Source organism: Biomphalaria glabrata, chromosome 13 (assembly GCF_947242115.1).
Source record: "Biomphalaria glabrata chromosome 13, xgBioGlab47.1, whole genome shotgun sequence".
NCBI classification, from domain to species: domain Eukaryota; kingdom Metazoa; phylum Mollusca; class Gastropoda; family Planorbidae; genus Biomphalaria; species Biomphalaria glabrata.
Window position 1 is genome coordinate 26,125,107 of NC_074723.1, and position 22,993 is coordinate 26,148,099.

The 22,993-nt window shown below is 36.8% G+C and overlaps 1 protein-coding gene across 1 annotated transcript in view; it reads left to right on the forward strand.

Moving 5' to 3' along the window:
• The window catches only part of LOC106074500 (aromatic-L-amino-acid decarboxylase-like), a 198,292-nt gene that overhangs the window by 99,227 nt on the left and 76,072 nt on the right, over positions 1–22,993 (forward strand). Inside the window, exon 8 of the mRNA XM_056007390.1 lies at positions 17,620–17,652. Coding sequence (XP_055863365.1) covers positions 17,620–17,652 — 33 coding nt within the window. The remainder of the gene's footprint in view (positions 1–17,619; positions 17,653–22,993) is intronic.

Sequence of the window (22,993 nt, forward strand, 5' to 3'; positions counted from 1 at the left end):
TTACGGGCACGACATGGCCTAAATTGTGCCGATGTGCCTAAACTCAAAACTCAAACTATACAGAAAGCAACTAAGACTACTTGAACGCTTTCACCAAAGATGCTTGCGCTCCATCATGGACATACGGTGGCAAGACCGCACTACAAACAGCGATGTCCTCGAACGTCGGTATGGACAATATAGAGGGACTTCTTATGGCCCGACAGTTATGCTGGGAAGAGTACGTATGCCGTGTGGGAGACGAACGTATACCAAAGGCAATCTTTTTTGGTGAGCTCAAAGTTGGTCGACGTAACAGAGGTGCCACACGGAAACGCTTTCAAAGACCAGCTTAGGCGTCAACCTGCCTTAGCTGACATAGAAGAGAGCACCTGGTTGTATGCGGCCTTAGAAAGAGAAAGCATTAGGTCCCTCACAAAGGCCGCGGGATACACATTTGAGAAAAGAAAAGCCGCTGCCGAAGACAGAGCAGACGGCGAAAAGAAAATCTTAATCGACCACCGGCGGACAATGGTCATGCTTGCTCTGGAAATGGCAAAATATGTAGGTCACAGCTGGGACTGCGTAGCCAACGGAAATACTGCACTCCTCATTAATCGTCGGACGCGACGACAAGTCTTATTATAAAAGCCGCATTTTTTATGCGTTTTGTCTGTCAGTCTGTCAGTCCGTCATGTTAATTTTTTTAAAAACCTATTGAAAATCTGATTTTATTTTAACCTTTAATTTTCCTTCCAAAACAACGAAATAGTTCTAAGCATGGGCGTAGCCAGGATTTTTTTTTTTTTGGGGGGGGGTCTGCCCTCCCTCGCTATATATATAAATATATATACATATGTGTGTGGTTGTGTTAACTACGTGTGTGTACGTAGTTAATCGTTATTATATTCTAACCCTTCATTCTTTTGGAAGACGTTTATTGTACCCTGGAGTTAGTGGAAAGATTGTAGACACCCTGCCCTTGCCAAGTAAGGGGTTTGGGGGAGCGCTGAGAGCTCCCCTAGCGGGGTTTTGGGCGGAGTCTCGACGCCAATCATTATTTCCGGTATTTAAACAAAAAAATGCATATTCTGAGGTATCTACAGTGCATTATTCTGTACCCCAAACCCGGTGGGCTGCGACTCCAGCGTGAAAATACGCCAAAATATCTAGGGGTGACCCTGGATAGAAAACTGTCAATGCTCCAGCACGTCCAGGAAGTTGAACGAAAAGCCTCGGAGAAGTTAGCGTTATTAAGAAAGCTGGCCAGCACAAAGTGGGGTGCCAAAGCTGACATGCTACGCACATTGTATCTAGGGGCAGTCAGATCACAAATTGAATACAGCTATACAGTTCAAGTATACGCTAGTAAAACTGCCCTCGAATCACTCGACCGGGTACAAGCACAGGCTCTACGGTTCATTTGTGGCACCTTTAGGACAAGCCCAACAAACGCTGCTGAAATCTTTACAAACGTGGCACCCTTACATCTTAGGAGGGAGAGGGCAGTACTTACGGCCTACGAGCGCTACAAAAGGGGCGACTCTAGGCTACCCACCTCAATTTTAGTGCGACAGTGGAGAGAGAGGAACCGCATTAAAATGCGATCGTTCCTACATATAGCGGCCAATTTGTCAAATTCAGCTGGACTCTCCACTGATAGAATCCCTATTAGGAGAATCAGTACGTGCCCTCCGTGGAGGAGATTGCCGGCCCCACAAATAAACCTGTCCCTGTTAGGGCAAGAGGGAGCCACCAAGAGGCGATTAACACCTGCCATTCTCCAAAACTTGGCATCCATAACTATAAAATCCTACCCATCAGATGCCATATTTTGTTATACCGATGGGTCGGTAATGAGGGACCCCGATAGATCGGGGTATGGGGCCCTTATTGTCTACCCCGACCGGACTGAACCAGATAGGCTCTCTGGTCCATGCGGCTACGCTGCATGCTCCATGGATGCCGAACTTACAGGGATAACTAGGGCGTTCGAGGCCATTAGGGCCCGAATGCTCCAACGCGAGACTAGCGCCACTACGGTGGTGTTGGTCACTGACTCTCGCTCCAGTCTCCTAGTTATGGGTGGCGGCGGGGGAGGGTCGCCCGTAATAGAAGAGGCAATCGGCGCCGCAGATAACATCCGCCGAGCTATTGGAGCTGTCGTTTATATGCAGTGGGCGCCTTCACATTGCGGCGTGAGGGGCAATGAAACGGCAGACGCCCTCGCAAGGGAGGGTGCAATGGCAGCCACACACCTCGAAGCACCAAGCACGTACTTACAAGCAACGGCACAAATCCGAGCACTCATTGATGAGAAGTGGTTAAAGTCCTGGGAGGAATCCGACAGAGCACGTGGTGTCTGGCAGCGCATGCGTCACCCAGATCGCGACGATCCATGGTGGCGACTGAGGAGGTCAGAGCAGTCAATAGTTGCGCAGTGCAGGACGGAACATTGTCCTATTGGGGCATACTTTGCCCGGTTCCGCACTAACTTTGACTCCCGATGCCGTCACTGTGGAGAGAGCGTCGAAACAGTGTCGCATGTCTTGTACGAGTGTCCCCAGCTCCGCGAGCTAAGGGGGGACTTGCCTGTGCAGTCACTAGACTTGTATGGTAGCTATGAGGCACTACGCCGGACGGCTAAGTTTCTTGCCAGAGCACTACGGGAGGACTAGTCCTTCCTGCTCTGATTTTTCAATAGGAGTTCATCTCAGGTACCCCAAACCCTCCCGGCTACGCCTATGGTTTTAAGTATCTATAATAGATTGTTCCGGATGTTTATATATATATATATATATATATATATATATATATATATATATATATATATATATATATATATATATATATATATATATATATATATATATATATATATATATATATATATATATAAATCTAATACGGCTAATTAAATTTTTGGGATGGTCTTGTATTAAAATTAAATGTACCATAGCCTTGTGTACAGATTTTCATACCATATTTTGGTGTTAGGAAGTTGTTTTCCTTCATATTGACGCTACTTAGATTTTGTAACGTTTTAGCTAGAAAATTTAATGTATTGTAAAACATAAGTGCGATTTTACATAAATAGAGTTAAAATGTTTATCATAAAAATCCGGAACAACCGATTTTCGTAAATAAGTTTTTGCCAAGAAAAATTATTTATTTATTAGAAGAGGGATTTCAAACAGTTATTTGCGTTAGTAGAGTTTTCATATAAAATTCGGAACAATTTTGGCGACGATTTGTAAGAAAATTAAAGTAATGTAGGTCGGTTGCTTTTTCAAAACAAAATCCGGAACATTCTTTATTGGTAAGAGACTTTTGTTATGTTTCAGCAAGAAAATTAAATGTAAAACAGGATTATAAATAATCGTTTCTAGTAAATTACTTTCTTATTTTAAAATCCTGAACAACCTTATGTTGATATTTTTGAAAAAAAAAAAGTCATTTGACATGAATTTGTTTTAAGTTGAAAATACGGAACAATTTGATATCGATAACTAAACTATACTTATTGTCCAAGAATATTAGTGTTTTATTAGTTAATTATGAAATTTGAAACAATTATTTGACATAATTTATTTTTTATAAAACAATATCCGAAACAACTTTATAGTTAATGAAATAGAAGTCAATATTTTTAAGTATCTGTGTTAGATTGTTCCGGATGTTTTTGTGAAAAACAAATCAATGCCAACGAATATTTATTTGCTCTTCTAACTTATATTACATTCAATTCCCGTGCTTAAACGTTGCAAAAACTTATGATCAATAATATGAAGTTCCGGTTTTTCAAATCAAATAGCATATAAATGCTAAATGTAAATGAAAATCTCTATATTGACTTCTATTATTCCGTCTTCCAGGGATTTAAAAGCACTAGTTAGTACGACTGAGAAGAAGATGCCAAATAGTGTTGGAGCCAGTACACATTCTCGTTTTTACTCCGCTCTTGATGGAGAATGACCTGTAGGAAGAACTTTCAATTGAACAGTGCCCTGCATATTTTCGTGAAAAGCTGACACTAGTTTTCTTAACTTATTTGGGCAGCCGATGAGGAGGGGCTGCTTTTGTTCTCTGCTTTTCTCCTGTAGCTGCCGCAGAGAGAAAATCTGTTGTAGATCTACGTGCCCTAAAGCCACACTGCGACTCTGGATAAACACGTTCTGCCAGGATCTGTAATCACTTTAGTAAACTCTAGCAAAAGCCTTTCCGACTATGATAAGCAGTAGGATGCCTCTATAATTGTTACAATCAGAGCGGTAGCCTTTATTTTTATAAATTGTAACTATGTTGGAGTCTTTCAATTCTTGGGGGACCATTCCTTGTTCCCAGCACAAGCTTAACAGTTAATGGAGTGGTTTGATTAGGGCATGTTTTCCAGCCTGAATGACTTCAGCAGGAATGCCATCTCCTCCGGGTGCTTTCCCATGTGCAAGCATGTCAATAGCTATGCTCAGCTCCTTTACTGAGGGCGTTTTGTCTAATTCCGTCAAAACTGGAAGTTATGGGAAGTCGGAAACAGCATTTGGTGAGATGGCGTTTTCAATCTGGTAAATTACTGCACAGTGTTCTACCCATCGCTCCATTTGCAGCGCACGATCAGTGATGATTGGGCCATCTTTTGACTTGAGCGGAGCACACTTGCTGGTGTGAGGTCCAAAGGCTTTTCTCATGCCCTCGTATAGTCCTCTTACGTTTAAGCGCGTAAATTAAATGTAATATAAGTTAGAAGAGCAAACAAACATTCGTTGGCATTGATTTTTTTTGCTGAACATTTCTTGTACATTTTATGTATATATTTGACTTAGTGATACTGAAAATACACAAAAAAAAAATATCTCTCTTTGTTAATCTATTGTAACATGATCTCCTCTACATTTATTATTGTTTTAGAATTGGTGTATTTTTATGAAAAAATCGCCTGCATAATTATATATAATTAATTTTATAATCTAAACGGTTTGCTTTTAGAGACCAAAAAGTAGCTGTTGCACCAAAACTTTGCAAGCCACAACGCATTGTTAAATAATATTATTCATTTCTCTTCTAGTTTTTGAAATCTGAGTGACAGACGGACTTTTGCACAACCCTAATAGCAGGTTGTCCACTTACGGGTGACTCTAAAAATACATTATAATTATAAAAAAACATAATATACATTCACTCCAGATTCACTCAAAATTTACATGTGAAATGTTTATCAGATTTCTATTGTATTTAATTATTTGTTTCCCAGAGAAACAAAAAGAGTTTTTGTGTCTGTCTTTGTAATCGTTGTCTTGTATATCCTTCATGATGGTAAAGTCACAAAATCCTGAACAGAGGGTGATTTTTTATTTCTATAATCGCTTTAGCTTACTTCTGAATGTTTTTCTTAAACAGAAGTCGAAATGGGGATGGTTTTTTACGTTTCCTGGTCATTTCATGCCTGGTCATTTCATCCCCGTCATTTCATACTCTGATCCAACAAATAAGTTTAAATGTATGATATTAACAATATTTCATATATTTATTTTGATTTTCACGACAAAAAGTGTGACACATTAAATAAAAATATTGTTATAACTCTGCCATGCTCACCACTATCCAGGCTAGTGCAGAAGGTGCGCACTTCTAGAAACCAGACTAGGTAGGATGTTTACATTAGGAAAGAGAACGATTTCCGTCCAAGTCTAGAACCGATATGAAGATGCTGTGTTCAAGGCAGATGTCCTATGTGTTTGTCATGACTCCGTGTAAATAAACACATATATCTCGTTGAGTTGCCTCCCTGAAGTTATTACAATATAATTTAATGTTATTAAAAATATACATATGTAGCATCCATAAACATAGAGCTAATGTAAAAACTAATTTTGCCTGTTTATCTAACTCAATATGATAAACAGTACTTAGGTACAGAAGACTTTCCATTGATTCGTATTGCTGTACATGGTTTGTAATTTCTTACCCAGCGTTGTATATTTCTTCCTTGGAAGTTCTTCAGTGCCACAATTTATAACGTTAACATTATAACGGGGGATTAAAACAAAGCGTATATAGGTAATTTGAATCGGCTCCAGAGAATGAAGTCAGCGTTTAATGGAGAAAAAAACGTTGCGTCCACATTTAAGAAAGAACGATTTATTCAAGATGAAATAAAGAATGTCCGTCACAAGATAACTTATCATTAACAAGACCATAAGTATTGTAATCGTTCTCATCGTTTCACACTACTTACACCACACATTGGCCTTTGATCATTACATCATGCGCGGGATAATATTTACATCCCCTACATCAAACAGATGTGCCGATGTGCCTAAACTCAAAACTCAAACAGAAAAAATATAACTAAAGACAAACCATCTTTACCAATTATATACTTATCTATATATATATAATTCTCTTCTTCGCTAAAGAGTTTGGGCGAGAAGAAGAAGTAAAGGAAATATCACTCTTTTATTTCTGCATATAGAGTTATCCAACGAACTTTACGAGCTTTGCGTGTAGCGAAGTCATACAGTATATCATAAAAATATATTTCCTACATAGATCACGCTCAATAGCAAAAAATAACAAATGTTTCAATCTATCTACGAGAATTGTTGAACTTAAATAATTCTTAATTAGTTTGAGGCGCGAGAAGCTTCTTTCACCAGATTCCAAAATTAGGTTTTTTTTTATCGCGCGTAGGATTGGCATTTTCCTTATTGAATGACACCCCAAAATGACAATTTTTGTCTAATATATTTCAGGAGATTCATATGAGTTTTCTAAAGATTTTAATAGCTTGCAGATATTTCAAGGACTTTTTCGTATGTTTTGCAATTTCAGGAGATTTTGAGGAGCTGCTGGTAAATTGACAATGGTTTAATTTAATAATTTATATATGAAAGTGCGGGGCCCACTGCGGTCACCTAAAGCCGGCCAAGCAAAATAGCGGTGTGTGCTACGCCGCCGGTCGACTAGTTTACATATATTATTTCATTTTTCAACAAGTATGAAGAGAGGACCGGAACACTATAAACACTAATATAACTGTCAAAAAATAACAAAAAGCATTCTAAATAATAATATTTATATATTATATCTAAATAGGGCTTATAGGCGAAGCCTTAACAACACAACTACACAATGACTAAGAAAAAAATTATTTAAATGTGGATGAAGTACCGTGGATGAAGTCTGATGAGCTGACCAAAGATGAAATGACCGGGATGAAATGACCGGTCACCGTTTTTTACCAATGACCTTAACAGCAGCATTTAGGTTTTTATAAAGTTTATTTTTAGCGGCCCCTGAAAGGGGAATAGACGCTATTAGTTTTGAGTGTCCGTCCTTCCGTCCGTCCCGTTTAGATCTCGTAAACTAGAAAAGATATTGAAAATCCGACATCATGTTATTTTAGACCATTCAAAGTTCTGATGCAACGGCTACTTTCTTCTTTTCTGAAAGCGAAAAATAGAATTTATAAAATCAACTATGCAAGCAGTTTTTTTCATAAAAATACACCCTTTTAACAACTATTCACTATTAATAGTTTATTTAATATTTATTTATTTAAAATGCATATAAGAGTAACATAATTTTAAACAACAATTAATAAGTAGTGTTTTATATTATACACTTCAACTGTAAGCGCACAGCATATCATGGGAACACTTAACTAAAGAGTAGAGTTGTTATTTTGTAGGGAAACGTTTAGTTCATTGAGGTTTTGATTTAGAAATTCCCCCTTTACAAAACAAATAGATATATTAGATATTCATTCAATAACATCAGTTAGGCTAGGTTCACATTTTCCTTCACCTTCACATAACCTTAGTCTGATGGACCATTGGGGCACCACCCAAGATCTGTCTACCGTCTTTCTCCTTTCTTTGTCCTTTGCTTTTGATAAAATTTCATTCACTCTTCTCTTGTGATGTGGCCATAGACTTTACGTTTTTTGACAATGGTTAGCAGGTCATCGTGGGGTACAATTCTTGTATTAATCCTGTTTTTAATCTCTTCATTTGTGATGCGGTCTTTTTAAGTGACACCTAGGATTTAACTATATCTTTATAACTAGCAGCTCATCGAATACATAAGAATATTAACAATGTAATAATTATAACATTAATAAATCTCCGTATAGTGTGGTATCAAGTCTTTAGTCAAGCAATATAACTGTATAGCTAACACTTTCGACACTTTCGACACGAGCACCCCTCTTCTTTTTGTATCTGTTTGTAGTTGTTGATAGTTTGTAGTTCATAGTTTCTGACATATGCGTAGCCATGATTATTTTGAGGGGAGTTTTTTTTTTTATGTGTGTGTGTACACATAATTAATATTTTCCGGTATTTAAAACACCAAAAAATGCATATTCAAAGGTATCTACAGTGCATTATCCTGCTATTAAAAAAATTTAATTTAGAAACCTAATCTACTATTCTTACTAACTTAGTACTTAGACTTGGATTCTCTCGCGCCGTTCGGCGCATTGGGCGACAAGGCGTCTCCACAAAGATCTGTCACTGGCAATATCTGAAGCTGCTTCCCACCTGGTGTCCATGAAAATGTAACGCAAAGTTATATTAGGATGCCCCTGTTTGAGCTTTCCTCGTAATGGCCTCCATATCATCGCAACTCTTGGTTTGCGTAATTCATTTTGTCGGAGAACATGTTTCGCAAACCTCATACGACGCTGTCACAACTCACTAAGCTGTCGACTCCCAGTTCGGCATAGGATTTTCTTGATTGAGACCCGATCTCAATAACTGACTCCTGAAATCCATCTTAGCCATATTTGTTAGTCTTTTTTCAATTTCAACAGAAGACGTCATGCTATTCACTGCACTTTATCAATGGAGCCCAGCGACTGGTACAAATTTGTAACCTCTGTTGGCTACGCTCTTGGATTTTTGCGATTGCAGTTTGCTTTAGATTTTATATAAGTTTTATCGTCAAAACCATCAGTTGGGGGGGGGGGAGGTTAAACTAAAAAATCCTTGGAGGTTTTTTTTAACACTCAAAACCCCTTTGAGTGTGTAATTATTATTTTTTAAAGATTGAAGAGGTAGTTTTTAACTTCAAACTCCGATTGAGAGGGAGTTTAAACACCAAACCCCTCTTGGCTATGCTCATGGATTTTATATTAGAGATAGGGTTTTATCTTTTAAAAAAATCGGAGGTGTGGGTTTTTAAATCAAAATCCCCCTTAGCTATATTCTTGGAATTTAGAGATTGTCGTTTGCATTATTTTTTGTTTTTTTGTTTTATAGATGAGGGGGTTTTAACCGCAAAACTCCTGGAATGGGATTTTAAACTCAAAACTCCCCTTGGCTGCGTTGGGGCAAGTGGTGGTGTAATATTAAAAATCTCACCTAAAATAAACAAAATCAAAGCAACGAGCCAGTCACAATTACACCCCCACTGTGGAGAGGGGGTGGATTTCATTTCGGAGGCGTGGTGAGTCCCAAGAACCCACCCGGCTACGCTCATGGTTCCTGAAATTCTTTCTGAAAATATTGAGACCTGAGCAGACATTTTCGGGGGCCGATTTTGAGTTTTTGTTTCCACACAAACTGTCTTTGTAACCTCGTTTTTTTTTCTGATATAATCAGTATTTTCAGTAAAATTTAATTTATTTGTTCTATTTCAATGTTCTCTTCAACTTCAGAAACAATGTCATTTACCTTCTTTTTTCCCTACAAAAATTGGGTCATCATTTCTTTTTTTTTTTTTTAAAGTCTAATATTAACCATAGACTATATATATGCAGTCTATGTATTAACTCACTTTGTCTGACAGATGAAAAGCTTGTAAATGTTATTTCTCCAACACCAATCTTGGATCTAGCTGAAATTTTGCACAATTATTTCTTTTAGCTGACAACATAAGAATCTATTTAAAAAAATTAACTATCAATTATTTTGTTTGGTATCTTGAACAAGGGAAAGAAATCGTATTTGATAGATGTGGTGGTATAAGTTTAAATAAATCCCTTTGAGGACTATTGGGAAGTTGATAACCGTCTGGCCAGGGCCAGTAGTGCTTTCGGACGCCTCCAGTCGAGAGTTTGATGGAATAAATCGCTCCGGCGGACAATGATCATGCTAGTCCTGCATGTGGAAAAATGTGTATGTTACAGCTGGAGCTGCGTAGCCACGGGAAATACTGCATTCCAAATTAATCTTCGGGCTTGAAGGCAAGCATTCTTATTACTATAAGCTTTTTCAAAAGCTTTGAGAAAAACATTTCTTTAAATCAGAGCTCATATCCATGTAGCTGGTATATAGCATCGGCGAAGTCCGTCATTCGGTTTTGTTCACGCCATGGAAAACCAAAGGCCCTTGAAGAAGAGTGGGCCAACTTCAGAGATACCACTATTGAGTGCGCATAAGAAGTCATCGGAAGGGGGCGAGGTTCATACAAGAACGGTGGATGCAAGACAGAACATGGGTATATAGCCACAGGCATTTATATTTTTATTTACTTTTTTCTTATTATTTGCATTACAAAAGTGCATTTTTCTGATTTGGGTGTCATCCCCTTTTGAGTGTCACTCGGTGCGGCCCACAGTGACGCTACTGTGTGGATACACAATAAATAGACTCTGGGAATGAAGAACGCCCCACAACGTTTTATAGTAAATGGAGCTATTCTTCCCAACTGAAAAGTTTGAGACATATGCAACGTGGGCTAAAATAGGGATTGGTCCGGAAATCATGGGATGACACGTGATAGACAGTGTGACATCCTGTCAATATTGCACCTCCCACTTATTCGCCAATAAGGTTGGTCAAAGCACCTGGCCAGAAGTCAAGTGTGACTAAGACTAGGACTGCTTTATTGATCCTTATGGAAATTCATTGTGATTGCAAGAATTCTTTTCTCAAATAAAAACAACAGAAACATTCACACAAATAGAACATACACAACATAAAGACTACCCAAAGATTACATAGAGACTTCTTGATCCTTTTCACATTTCCTAGTCAACGAAAAGCGCTGCTACAGTTTGACCGAGTAAGGAACTAACTACTTTTTGTAGCGTTCGGTTCTAGTCTTCATTGACCGAGGTCGCCCACTTCGAGGCGACTTTGCGTAGTTATGACGGAGAGGGTGACTGTTGTCTTCCAAGATTTTTCCGATTTTGCTGAGACATTTTTGTTCTAAAAGTTCGTTAAAATATGGTAGTGTTGTGCTTTTGGTTTTTGATTCCCAATTATAATGTTGTCTAAGCGACGCAAAGTCTAGATAAAACATTGCCTCGTCGCCTTGCCAACGTGTTATTATAGATGTTAGCACGTTTGCATTGTCGCACAGTAAAAATTATCCAAGATCTTTGTATGTAAATTTACTGTCAAATTGTGGGAGAGAACTAGACAAAAGACCATAGCCCAAGACATCAAAAAGCGAAAGTGGAGCTGGATAGGACACCCTGCGAAAACCAGCTACCGATGTTGCAATGCAGGCACTTGATTGGAATTCACAACGAAAGAGGAAAGTGGGCATACCCAAGCAAACCTGGAAGAGGTCAGTCATCAGTGAAGCTGAGGATACTGGAATGACATGGGGGCAGCTCTGAACCGAGTTGCGGTTCTATGCTCCCCTGAGAGTGCACAGGATTAATTGAATTTCGTATGTACTTTAAATCTGTTAAGTTTGCATTGTCGCACAGTAAATAATTATCCAAGATTTTTGAATATAGTTTACAGCTGTTATTTTTTTAATTGTCGCAGCGTAAAATTATCCAATTATGTAGTTTAAACCTGTTTAGTTTGTTTAGGAAAAAGGCGCTTTGCGATTTTCCCAGAGTTTCAGGGGTGGTCTTTCCAAGAAAGCTTGTTGTCAACAATGACGCTTAGATATTTATATATCGGTTTATTATTTATCTGCAGTTCATGTATCAGTTGTTTGTTCCTTCTGAAATCTAGTAGAGGAATTCTTCAGTTTTTGTAAAATTCAGTTCTTAAAAGCTGTCAGTGCACCAGTTTTTAACGGAACAATAGCTAGACATAATAAATGTAGAGAGGTCCCGTTCAAGGGACACGAACCTTGTATAAACATTGGTGATTTAAATTTCGATACTGTGTTTCGTCTTCTGAAAGTAGAGCGACTATGGCAGTATCATCAGCGAATTTAATGAATTGAACTGAGTCATAGAGGCGTCTTATGTCATTGGTGTTAAGTGTACAGTACTGTAGAAGTACACAACCTTGAGGAGCCGTCGTACAAAGTGCTCGAGTTGATTTGGTGTTGTTGACTTTAACAAACTGGGGGCGTTGTGTTAAGAAGCTTAGAACCCAAGCTTGTACGTAAGGGCTGACATTTAGATTACTCAGTTTGTTGATGATTAGATATGCCTATATGGTGTGGAAAGCCGTGCATACAATATGGGTGTATCGAGATGCTTATAGTGCTGGACCACAAGCAATAGAATTGCATCCTCAGTTCTCCTAGCTGCTTTATATGCAAATTGGCGAGAGTCTAGGCTGTTATTGACTTTTGTTAAAGTTGTTTAACCAACTATTTGTTTAAAAAAATTTCGAAACTGTAAGTGTTAGTTCTACTGGGCTCTGGGCTAAAATCATTTAAACTTTAAACTATTTGTTTTTGTTTCTTTTTGTTACGATATCTGAAGTTTTCCAGATTTGTGGAATTAGGCAAGTTTGTAACGAGTAGTTAAAGATGTTAGAGAAGATGAAAAAGATTTGTTCCGCACATAGCTTGATCAGCTTGCCGGTTATTTTATCAGGTCCAGAAGCTTATGTTACATTTACTCTTTTAAATCTTTGGTCAGAGTGTTGAAATTTTTTTGTGTAGGTCAACAAAATCTTTGTCGAAACGAGAATAAAAGTTATTTAGTTCGTTGGTGAATTTCTCCCCATTGTCCACTGAAAGTCATTCTCGTTTTGAGGCGCAGTCTCAGCATTTGAGTTTTATTTCGAAAGAAGTTCTCATTTTTTTCTTTGTACGTTTTTTCGTTCAGCTATCGCTTTTTCAGGGCTGTTTTAGCATTTTAAACTTTTAGTTGTTAGCCTTATACTTTTTTTCTTTTCAATAATAAGATCTTTGATTTTTTTGGTCATCCTGAATTTATGGTTTCCGATAGCGTGTATTAATTTTGTTGGAATAGTGAGCCCTTCACAGAGTAATAGATACAAGTTCATAGTTTCTGTCAGGTGGTTTATGTCTGGACAGTTCTAAATAAAGATATCCAAGTTAGTATTTTCAATGCATCCTCTTAGTGTTTCTACTGTCGGGTCTCTTCGGATCACATCTTGGACGTTTTCAATGCTCTCTTTTTTGTTTTAAAGTAGGTTTGTAATTAGGTTAAAATGTACAAGTACATGGTCAGATTCTTGAAGTGGAACAAAATTTTACATTTGTAAGCTTGGTAAATGTTAATTTAGCATTTGTCGAGCGTCCAACTCTGCCTTGTGGGAAGGGACACGTATTAGTTATAGTTTGGCAGTGTGTTGTCAATACATGGGCGTAGCCAAGGGGGGTGGGGGTTTGGGACTGATTTTTCGCTTTGATTCTGTTTATTTTAGGTGAGATTTTAAAACTAAACCATCACTTGCCCCAGCGCAGCCAATGGATGTTTTGAATTTAAAACCCCCTACGAGGGCGTTGTGCAGTCAAATCCCCCTCTTCTATAAAACACAGCCAAAAAAAAGAAGAATGCGCAAACGACAATCCCCAAATTCCAAGAGCATAGATAAGGAAGATTTTGATTTTAATCCCCCTCCGAAATTTACGATCAGTCACCAGAATCTATGAGATTAGCCAAGAGGGGTTTTGTGTTTAAAACCCCCATCAACGGGGTTTAGAGCTAAAAACCACCTCTTCAATATCAAAAAGCAAATTATACACTCAAAATTCTATAAGCGTAGTCAAAGGGTTTTTGAGTTTAAGCCCCTCTTCAGCGAGATTCGAAGGTAAAAAATACCCTTTCAAAATAAAAAAAAAGAAAATTACACACTCAAAAATCTATAAGCGTAGCCAAAGGGGGTTTTGAGTTTAAACCCCCCTCCAGCGGTGTTTGAAGCTAAAAAAAAAATAGGCTACCTCTAAAATATCAAAACAAGCAAATTACACATCAGAATACCTCAGAATATGCATTTTTTGGGCTTTCAATACCTTAAAATAGAGCTTGGCGGCGGGGCTCCGCCCCGAACCCAGCTGGGTGAGCTCCCAACACTCCCCCAGACCCCCATGCCGGCAAAGGTGGGGAGTCTACAATTTTTCCGCTAACTCAAGGAAGAACCTATTCTAGGGTACAATAAACGTCTTCCGAAAGAATGAAGGGTTAGAATGTAATAAAGATTAATTATGTATATATATATATATATATATATATATATATATATATATATATATATATATATACTAGACATATGTTACCCGCGACCCGCGGGTCTTTATTTGCGCATTACTTTCGATATAGTCACTGAGAGTGTTTTGTAAGCAATTAAACGAAATAATAATGTAATAAGTAAAGCGAATGTGTCAATGTAAAAATAGTGTGAATAATGCTATCAAATCAAAATAGCTAATAGGCTTAAATCCATTTTTTTTTAATTAAAACATTTCTTTTGAATAATCTAGTGGATTGGATTTAGATGTATGTTAAACGTAGCTAATGATCCTTTCACGTTATTTCAGTTTCGCTACGAAAATAAAATTAGTTTTGCGAAAATGGTTTACCCAAAGTCGATACATTCTTATCTATTAAAAACGAAAAGAGCGATAGCTTTGTTAAATAAATGGGATTATAAAGTGAACAATTAAACGAAATAATTTTTAGTACGCGACTCATGAATGAATATAGATCTAGGCCTATCTCAACTCGGCTTCGCAGCTTTCGTAAACGAATGTAGCTTTAGAAAACCAAATTTGAAAGTTTATTTGATCAAAATATGAAATGAATGGACTTTAATTAATATGTTTATGTGTTAAAGTATAAAACTATCTGTGCGAAGAGAAGTTCTATCATCTTAGAGTTGAATTAGAGTTTTAGATCTAGGGATGGGATTATAAAGTAAACAATTAAACGAATTAATTTTTAGTACGCGATTCATTACGGTATTGTCTAATGAAAGAATGTTCGTCAGGAAATCTGTAGTCACAGATATCAGGAACTAATTTATGTAAATAATGCTTTTGAAACACAAAATTGAAGGTTAATTTTATTATATAATGAAATCAATGGATCTTCTTTTGTCTTTTCATGTGTCAAAGTAAAAAACTATCTGCGCAAAGTGTATTTCTTAAAATTAGATCTAGGTCTAAATCCTTTCGATCTTTTCTATGTCAACATTGTAGACATGGCCTAGATCCATAAAATACTATAGCTGTAATAGAGTCGGACAACTTTTTTTTTTTTTGAGGGTCTTAAGTTTGTTTTAGGGCTACAATACATACACTACGGTCTAAGTTGGTACCCAAGGAACATTCCTGCCTCGTTTTATCAAGATTGGTCAAGCGGTTTTGATGTCTATAAGTAACATACATCCATACATACATACATACATACATACCCCTCACATTCTACTTTATAATATATATATATATATATATATACACATTCGCAAGCACATATATTTTTTTTGCTGGTGGGGGGAGAAAAGAAATTCTTCCCCAACCTCTTCCCCCCCGAAAAAAATCCTGGCTAATCCCAGGCTGTTGAAATATTCAGTTACGATACAGAACAGAGTCTGGGTGACGTGTGGTCTTCGACCGTTTTTTGGCCTAGCGCCCCCTTTTCCTATTTTTTCTTTAAAAAAAAAACGCAAGGGCCCCCCTCTAAGTACAAAAGAAGCGTAAGAATGCGAATTTGAATAAAATATCATTTATTTAGTTATTTTCATGCTGTCAATAACAGCTCGTTAATTTTTTAACTTATTATACAAAAAATATGTCAAATAACTTGCAGTGATATACAAAAGTTATTGAAAATAAGAGCCTACTATTTTTAGGTTTTATTGCAAATTTAATTATATTTTTTATAGAGCATAAATATTATTATCGCTGAATTCACTAAGAAAACGAAATTAAGCTAATAGTAATCTTGTGCCTCCTGCAGTTCGATAATATTAGAAATTTCAAGCTTTAAATTAGCCCAAGTAAGGCGAATTTCTCCCCTATAGTCTACATCCCGTTTATTTCTTTGCTTACTCATTAAGTTTGTTACGTACTAAATACAGTTTAACCATGCATGTTGGTGGAAAATCTAAATATAATTCCATTTTCGACCACAGTTTTGGAATTTAACAAATCATTTAAGTGCATCCATATCTCTGTTGCGCCTCCTATCCATTCCCGGGCATGCTACCCTGCCTCATAGTGGCGCCCGGGCTGGAAACGATCGTAGGAGGAAACGATTAGTCCGAAGGGTAGCAAAACAAGACTTCCGTGGGTGTGCTTAATGGGATTCAAGAGCATTCTCATTGCACTGTGCGGAGTTGTAAAAAAGCTCCCACAACCTTGTCACAATCCAGGTGCCGTTCTTCAAGGGCCGTTACATAAATGGCGTGTCCTGCACGGTTAGCCTGGTATAGAAAAGGAAAATGGCTGGGGTCCCTTTGTACCCGGACTTGCTTTGACTAATACTTAAGCCAAACTTCTGGCATGTAGCAGATAGTTTGTCAATCGGGTCTGAAGATGAGTAGCAGATTCAGCAACAGTAGCTGCATCAACGTAGAGGAGTTCCCTGATAAGTACCTTTTTATAGGAAAAGAAAGTTTGATACTATTAAACAAAATTAATTGCTTTGTATGATTATTGAATCAGCATGGGTTTTAATATTTGAAAGATTTTTTTTCAGAGGAGAGCAAACAAAAAAGCTATTTCTCTACATAAGTTTGCGCGTGGTGCAAGACGCGACGTATTAATTGTATTTACAGAGAGAGAATATCTGTTGTATTTGTATTGTTTTAATAAATTCATAATGACATTATAACTAATGTTTAAAAAATTAAAATAAATACAAGAACAATAGTTCTTTTGACGTTTTCTATATGACCGAAACAGGCCGACTTCCATCACGTCAAATGCAAAAGTACTTAGGAGTACTTACTCTATATGTGCCCCGATTTTCCTCACACATTAGAATCAGCCTTTTCCCGTCTCACTTGAACATAATTCACATGCGCTTTATTTGTCTAAACTAAAATGAGTAATGAGTTGTAAATGCCAGAGTACATTTGAACATTCCTCGTTCCATATGCTAAGACAAATGTGTACAAATGCTCTTCCCTAGCGCTGTTAGAGCATGGAATGGGTTGCCTGAGCTAGCCAGGAAAACCAGTGACTTGGCAGAATTTAGGTCATTGGTTAATATGCATGACTAAATGCATGACGCGTAGGAATATTCATCTTCTTTTTTGAAGTAACTTCTGTATTATATAAGATAAGAACAGTATGCAGAAAACGTTTGACACAGCCCAGATTCCATTCTTATCTAAGGGGAGAGCAGGCCTACACTTTTTTTTTTCGTTTGGGATCCGTATCTGTTAGAAAAAAATCGCATTCCACTCAATTGTTCTTGATATGCCCTAGATTCAAATATCATTGAAGTATTATCTATTCGAACCATCTATAGATTTCTTTTATTCTTAAATAATATTTTAACCATCTATTGCTCTTTTTCAGGAAGACAAAAAGCTTGGACTCATTCCATTCTTTGTAAGTAGATGAATGTTTAACTTTAAAAAAAATACGTCTGCACTGTGCAAAGGAAATATTAAATTGTAAAAAAGGGAAGACTTTTAGTGCAACAACAATTAGGATTAAATCGGATTCCTTTTTATGCTAATTTTTGTTTTTGAGATAAAATTAATCACTATAATAATCTATTCAAGTAGTCCTAATAAATGTTGGAAAGAACCAATAGTAGTTTTCAGTTAACAAAATAACGCTTCAAGTGCGGTCAACATAAAATAGAAACTACAAACTTGTAAAAAAAGGCCTACCACATAATGCCAGCTATCACACCCGATCGCGTACACACTAAATAAGAGTAGGACTGCTTGTCGCATGTGTCGAAAAAAAAATCGTAACTGTCATGAATAGTAACCAGCTAAAAACAATTAAATATCACGAAACGCCAATAAAATCTTGTTTCTTTATTATATTTGTAAAATACCATTGACTGACTGACTTATGTATCAAGAGATCTGTTAAACTAACAAAGGGATTCGGATGAAATTTTGTACACATGTTCCTTTTTACAACTTAGGTGCTTGTTAGGACGCGGTTTTGACAGATTCGCAGCCTGATCACCTCAATTCGTGAAAAACAGAAATCTTTCTATTAAACCTTTGTGTTTTATTTTCCCTATTTAAAGATAGATCCAGAGTCTTTTTTTTATTTTAGAGTGAGAGAGAGAAAAAGAGAGCAAGGAATGATATTTTATTGCACTGTTATTTCTCTACATTAAAAAGGGATCAAATAAATAATTATAATTAATAAAATCAATTTGATATTTTCTTCTATTTAGAGAACACAAAATCAAAATAAATGTAGTGTGGAAAATGGGAATAGAGCATTTAATTGTGACCTTCGGAAAATGCATTTTCCCCTCTAGGCCTGAGACTTAGGGCCTAAAGGTGTCTTTTACCGTAAGTTGCTCGCCTTATGGTTAAAAAAAAAGTAATCATATATGCTGCATATAGCAGGGGTGGCCAACATTTTGCTTCCTTGCGCCAATTTTACTTGTGTATAGTAGAAGGACGGGGATTTAAGAAGAAACAAAATAAACTTTATTTACCAAGTCTGTCTTTGTTATCATTTTTAGTTTGCATTTCTAATTTTAATTTATTATTTCTGTATGATCTATAGACTCAGGGCCGCCACTACCTATAGTGCAATGTGTGCATTGCACGCAGGCGGCTGAATGCAGGGGGCGGCCAATTCATTATTTCGAAGTTTGTTTGTTTTTTAAATAAATTTTATAAAAATATTTTAGTTTAGTAAAAAAAAATACGCATAGTTACATCTTGGACATTAATTCTAGTTATTCCATTATCCTTTGAAAACTTTGTAAAAAAAAATATGATATCCGTACAAAAGAGGTTAATTTGGAAATTTTATACAAAAAATAGAGCTAGGAGTCTTCTCATTTTTGGCTTTGAATTCTCGCAGGTTGTTTGTATTGTAATATTTGTTTTGATTCGAATAGCCTGCCCTGTAGTAAATCTAGCTAATTTTAAAAACATTTTCACTTTTATTTTAAAGGTAAGCGTATAATATTTTTGGATGATTATGAAGTCTATATGTACACTCTACATTAAATTCTTTTGTGTTTTAGTTTAAAATACAATTTTAGTTGTTCTTTTCGTAGTAAAACTTCGTCAAATCATTTAAAAATGGTAGAGTCTATCCGTTTTATAAATATTAAATCTTCGATCTACTGTTTGCTCTTCTAACTTACATTACATTTAATTTCCATGCTTATTCGGATATTGTTTTAAAAAAATAAATTATGTCAAATGATTGTTTGAAATCGCATAATTGACTAATATTACACTTATATTCTTTGAAAATACGTTTACTATAGTTTAATTATCGATATCGAATTGTTCCGTATTTTCATCTTATGTCAAATGACTTTATTTTTTTTAAATATCGACAATCAGGATTTTAAAATAAGAAAGTAATTTACTAGAAACGATTATTGAAAATCACTTTTTAGACTTATTTTACATATAATTTTCTTGCTGAAACATAACAAAAGTTTTTTAATCGATAAAGAATGTTCCGGATTTTGTTTTGAAAAAGAAATCGACTTACACTACTTTAACTTTCTTACAAATTGTCGCCCAAAATTTCCGAATTTTATATGAAAAATCTACTAACGCAAAATAACTGTACAGCAGGCGACCTGATTATACTAGACTCTTTTTCTATTTTTTTCTGTTAATATTTCATGTCATTTGTTACTACTCCAATGTTTCAATGGATGTGCACTGTGTCTTTTGGATTCTAATGTTGGTCTGGATTTTAATTTGTGTGGAAACGTGTATTTCAGTGGAGTTTTGGGGTAAGACGCTTGACAGTATGGACAACACACCCGCCATCTTGGAACCTAATAACGAGCCTAAGCCTAAGGCTTTAACTGAAAAAATCCCTAGCGCAAAATGTAAGAAGAGATGACGTAGAGGAGGAATACGAGCTAAGTTTAGAAGAAGAGGACAAAGAGGCTTCTTTCCACCCATCGTAACAGGCAATGTAAGGTCTTTACAAAATAAGATGGAAGAATTAACAGGTCGCTGTGAACATCTGTATCAATTTAGAGAGTGTTCCTTAATGTGTTTCACTGAAACCTGGCTCAATGATACGTTACCCGACTCTTCTGTTGATCACGATAAATTTTACGTTTATAGAGCAGACAGAACAATTAATAGTCGGAAGTCAAAAGGAGGAGGACTCGCAATCTATATAAACAAGGAATACTGCAACGCCAAGAATGTGAACATCAGGAATAAAATTTGTGACCCTAACATTGAACATATGTGTGTCACACATAGGCCTAGAGAATTCACCCAGGTGTGTGTTATTGTTGTGTACATACCACCGACGGCTGACACTGCGACTGCGTCGGAAATGATTTTTCATGTGCTTCACAATGTAGAATCAAAACACCCAGACTCTGTTTCTATCGTAACTGAAGATTTGAACAACCTGAATATTGAGAACACACTGCCAAACTATTGCCAGTATGTCTCCCTCCCCACAAGGCAGGGTAGAACGCTCGACAAATGCGACGTAAACATTAAGCAGGCTTACAAATGTAAAAGTTTTTTCCCACTTGGAGAATCTGACCCGATGACGGGCCATCTTATACCAAATTACAAACCTACTCTTAAAACAACAAAGAGAGTTATAAAAACGGTCAAGATGTGGTCTAAAGAGGCTGTAGAAAAACTACAAGGATGCATTGAGAAAACTAACTGGGAAATCCTTATTGAGAACTGTCCAAACATAAACGAACTAACAGAAATTGTTAACTTGTATCTATCATTCTGCGAGCAGTTAACAATTCCAACAAAAACAATACAAGTCTATGGAAACAATAAGCCCTGGATGACCAAAAAAATCAAACACCTTATTTCTGAAAAGAAAACAAAGTATAAGGCTAGCAACGAAGAGTTTATAAATGCTAAAAATTAACTGAGAAAATCAGTGATTGAAGGAAAAAAACATACAAAGAAAAAATTGAGAATTTCTTTGCCAAGAACAACTCAAAAGCATGTTGGGAGGGATTAAAGAAAATAACAGGCTGCGCCTCAAAACGAGAACGAATTTCAGTGGATGATGACGAGAAATTTGCCAACGAACTAAATGATTTTTATTCTCGTTTTGACAAAGAAGATTTTGTTGGTCTACACAAAGAACCTTTCAACACTCTGTCCAAAGGAAAACAAGAGCCCTACGTCAATTTTATAACAAGATGAAGTGTTCTTGTTATTTAAAAGAGTAGACGTAACAAAAGCTTATGGACCAGACAAAATTAGTGGCAAGCTGATCAAGTTATGTGCGGAGCAAATCTCTTTTATCTTCTGTCACATCTTTAACCACTCGTTGCAAACGTGCGTAATTCCACACATCTGGAAAACTTCAGAGATCATACCAGTGCCAAAGAAACCAAAAATAGATTGCTTAAATGATTTCCGCCCAGTAGCACTAACACCTATTGTTATGAAATGTTTTGAAAAATAAATGCTTAAACAACTTGTAGCAAAAGTCAATAACAGCCTCACCAATTTGCATATAAAGCAGCTAGAGGAACTGAGGATGGCATTCTATTGCTTTTGGACCAGCTTTATAAGCATCTCGATATACCCAAAACTTATGCACGAGTCCTCTTCGTAGATTTCTCCTCGGCTTTCAATACCATACAGCCACATTTAATGATAAACAAACTGAGTAACTTAAATGTAACCCCTAACGTACAAGCATGGGATCTAAACTTTTTAACCCAACGCCCCCAGTAAGTTAAAGTCAACAACACCAAATCAACTCGAGTAGCCTACTATGTACGGGTGCTCCACAAGGTTGTGTACTTTCTCCTGTACTGTACACTCTTTACACTAATGACATAAGAAGCATCTATGACTCAGTTAAACTCATTAATTTCGCTGATGATAATGCCATAGTCGGTCTTATTTTAGGAGACGAAACTTAGTATCGAAGCTCGATAGAAGAGTTTACAAACTGGTGCACCGACAACTTTCTAGAACTGAATGTCACAAAAACTATAGAACTTATAATAGATTTTAGAAAGAAAAACCAAATTATACGTGAACTGCAAATAGATACTACATCTATTGAACAAGTAAAGGCATATAAATATCTAGACGTTATCATCAACAACAAGCTTTTCATAGGAAGACCACCTTGGAACTCTGACAAAGAAAACAGCCCAGCGACTCTTTTTTCTATACAAACTTAATAGCTTTAAACTAAACAAGAAGATCCTTGAGACTTTTTACGGCGCAACTATACAAAATCTGCTAACATACGGAATAACTTGTTGGCAAGGCAACGCCTCATCTAACCTGTTGCGACGTTTAGTAAAACATCATAAAACAAGGTTACAAAAGACAGTTTGTATGGAAACACAAACTCAAAATCGGCCCCCGAAGTAAAATGTTTTACATAACTCGGATAATCCTTCAGAGTTGAAGATAGTTTACTAGTCCAAACCTCCCGCAGGACGACGGGGGATGGGAGCAGGCAGGGTTTGAACCTTCGATCGTCGATAAATCCAAACGACAGTCCAGCGCGCAAACCGCACGACCAGTGGTCCACCCAGGTAGGCTTCAATATTTTCAGAAAGAAAATCCGAATGAAATTATATCAAAGACAAATGAGAGATAAGAATGGAGAAAGAAGGTTAACAGATCTTGTGTAGTGCCCCAACCGTCCCGCAGATCAAAGGATACGTGTAAGTGAATGTAAAGTTAGATGTGAACCTGGCCTAACTAGTTTGTGATCTATAGGGCAGATGATGTAAAGTTCATCT